The following is a 2,321-nucleotide window of genomic DNA, read 5'->3' on the forward strand; positions in this document are numbered from 1 at the left end:
CCGTGCGCCGGCTGGCGACTGCGCTGGCCGTGACCCGGGGGGCTGCAGCCTGAGGGTGGCCTTGGTCCCGTGGGATGCGCCAGCCCAGCCCTGGGGAAGTGCCCTGGCTGAGGATGGGGGGTTTGGGGTGCTCTGCTCACCCCACGGATGGAGATTTTGGGATGGAGGAGGTTTTGGGGTGCTCTGCTCACCCCATGGATGGGATTTTGGGATGGAGGAGGTTTTGGGATGCTCTGCTCACCCCATGGATGGGGTTTTTGGGATGTTTTTCTCACCCCATGGATGGGATTTTGGGGTGCTTTGCTCGCCCCATGGATGGGGTTTTTGGGGTGCTCTGCTCAACCAATGGATGGGGTTTTGGGATGTTTTTCTCACCCCATGGATGGGGTTTTGGGATGCTCTGCTCGCCCCATGGATGGGGGGTTTTTGGGATGCTCTGCTCACCCCAAAGCCTCTCAGCTGGGAGGGGGCACATGGGGGTGTGTGCGGTGGACACCCAGGTGTTAGAGCACCCCAAACCCCTGCATGGGTGATGCTGATCCCCCCAAACCCACTGTGTGTGGGGAGGGTGGGTGACATTGGGGACCCCCACCCAGCCCAGCACTGAGGGCACATTGCAGCCCCTTCCCCACTGCAGACCCTCCCCACATCCCAAATCCCCCAGGACCCAGGGACAGGATGGGGGGCACAGGATGGGGACCCCCCCAGGGGTTTCCTGTAGACAGAAGGACATCGTTGTGGCCAGGGGGACATCGTTCTGTCCCCTGCCCTGCTCCTCCCTGTCACCCCTGGGTGCCACACGGTGGCTCCTGCCTGTCCGTGGGTGTCACCAGCCTTTGTCCCCTGACACTGGGCCCTAATTCCCTTTGTGGCCAGGCTTTATCCCGTGCTCGGTGATCCCTAATCCCCTCGCACTGAGGGGCTGGGGCCCCTCCAGGGACATCTGCCCGGCCTGGCCAGCCCCTCCCCGGTGGCTCCTGCCTGTCCGTGGGTGTCACCAGCCTTTGTCCCCTGACACTGGGCCCTAATTCCCTTTGTGGCCAGGCTTTATCCCGTGCTCGGTGATCCCTAATCCCCTCGCACCGAGGGGCTGGGGCCCCTCCAGGGACATCTGCCAGGCCTGGCCAGCCCCTCCCCACAGCCCCCAGGGAGCAGGGCATGGCTCCAGCCTGGGCACAGCAGCCTGGTGCCCATCCCAGCTCGGCCAGCGAGGCTTTGGGGTGTCCCTGTGCCACCCTCACCCCCTTTGTCCTTCCCCAGCTCCCCCATGGCACCATTTGGGGCTGGGGGTCTCCAGGGGCTCGGTTCCATCCTGGGGGGCACCTGTGGGGTTTCCCCCCCCCGGCTGAGCCCCCCCTCGTGCCCCCAGGTGTTCAGCACTTACTCCAACGAGGATTACGACCGCCGCAATGAGGACGTGGATCCCATGGCGGCCTCGGCCGAGTACGAGCTGGAGAAGAGGGTGGAGAGGCTCGACCTGTTCCCCGTGGAGCTGGAGAAAGGTGGGTGCTGCCCCCAGAGCCATGCCCAGGGCAGCCTGGAGGTGCCAGCCCGGCAGGACACGGCTCTGTGTGCCCGCAGACTCGGAGGGGCTCGGCATCAGCATCATCGGCATGGGCGCGGGGGCCGACATGGGCCTGGAGAAGTTGGGAATCTTCGTCAAGACGGTGACAGAAGGAGGGGCAGCGCACCGGGACGGCAGGTACGGCTGGGGGCAGCGGGGCAGGGCTGCCAGGGCTGCCCCGGGGCTGGGCAGGAGCTGTGAGCCTGCCCGTGTCCCCAGGATCCAGGTGAACGACCTGATCGTGGAGGTGGATGGCACCAGCCTGGTGGGGGTCACGCAGAGCTTCGCTGCCTCCGTGCTCAGGAACACCAAGGGACGAGTCCGGTATGAGCTGGGCCTTGGGGGGGTGGGAGCCCTGAGACCCCTCCCCAGGCACTGCTGAACGCGGGGTCCCTGCCCCACAGCCTGTCCCCACAGCCTGTCCCCATGTCCCTGCAAAGTGCCACCCAAAGTGCTCCCAACTCATCCTCACCCCCTGAACCTGCTGCTCCTGGGAGAACTGCAGGGCTGTCCCCTGGCTGTGTCCCCCTGGTGTCCCCTGGCTGTGTCCCCCTGGGTGTCCCCAAGTGTCCCCTGGCTGTGTCCCCCTGGTGTCCCCTGCCTGTGCCACCCCCAGGTATCCCCTGGCTGTGTCCCCTGGGTGTCCCCAAGTGTCCCCTGGCTGTGTCCCCCTGGGTAGCCCCCGGGTGTCCCCCTTGACCTGCGGTGCCCCCTGGGTGTCCCCTGGGTGTGCCCCCCCCCGGGTGTCCCCTGGGTG

General features: G+C 66.4%; 1 protein-coding gene across 1 annotated transcript in view; it reads left to right on the forward strand.

Annotated features, from left to right (window-relative positions):
• The window catches only part of PPP1R9B (protein phosphatase 1 regulatory subunit 9B), a gene marked incomplete at its 5' end in the record, with an annotated part of 7,081 nt that overhangs the window by 1,477 nt on the left and 3,283 nt on the right, over positions 1–2,321 (forward strand). Inside the window, 3 exons of the mRNA XM_031065200.1 lie at positions 1,370–1,502; positions 1,582–1,702; positions 1,784–1,888. Coding sequence (XP_030921060.1) covers positions 1,370–1,502; positions 1,582–1,702; positions 1,784–1,888 — 359 coding nt within the window. The remainder of the gene's footprint in view (positions 1–1,369; positions 1,503–1,581; positions 1,703–1,783; positions 1,889–2,321) is intronic.

This window comes from Geospiza fortis, unplaced genomic scaffold (genome assembly GCF_000277835.1).
Source record: "Geospiza fortis unplaced genomic scaffold, GeoFor_1.0 scaffold406, whole genome shotgun sequence".
Taxonomy (NCBI): domain Eukaryota; kingdom Metazoa; phylum Chordata; class Aves; order Passeriformes; family Thraupidae; genus Geospiza; species Geospiza fortis.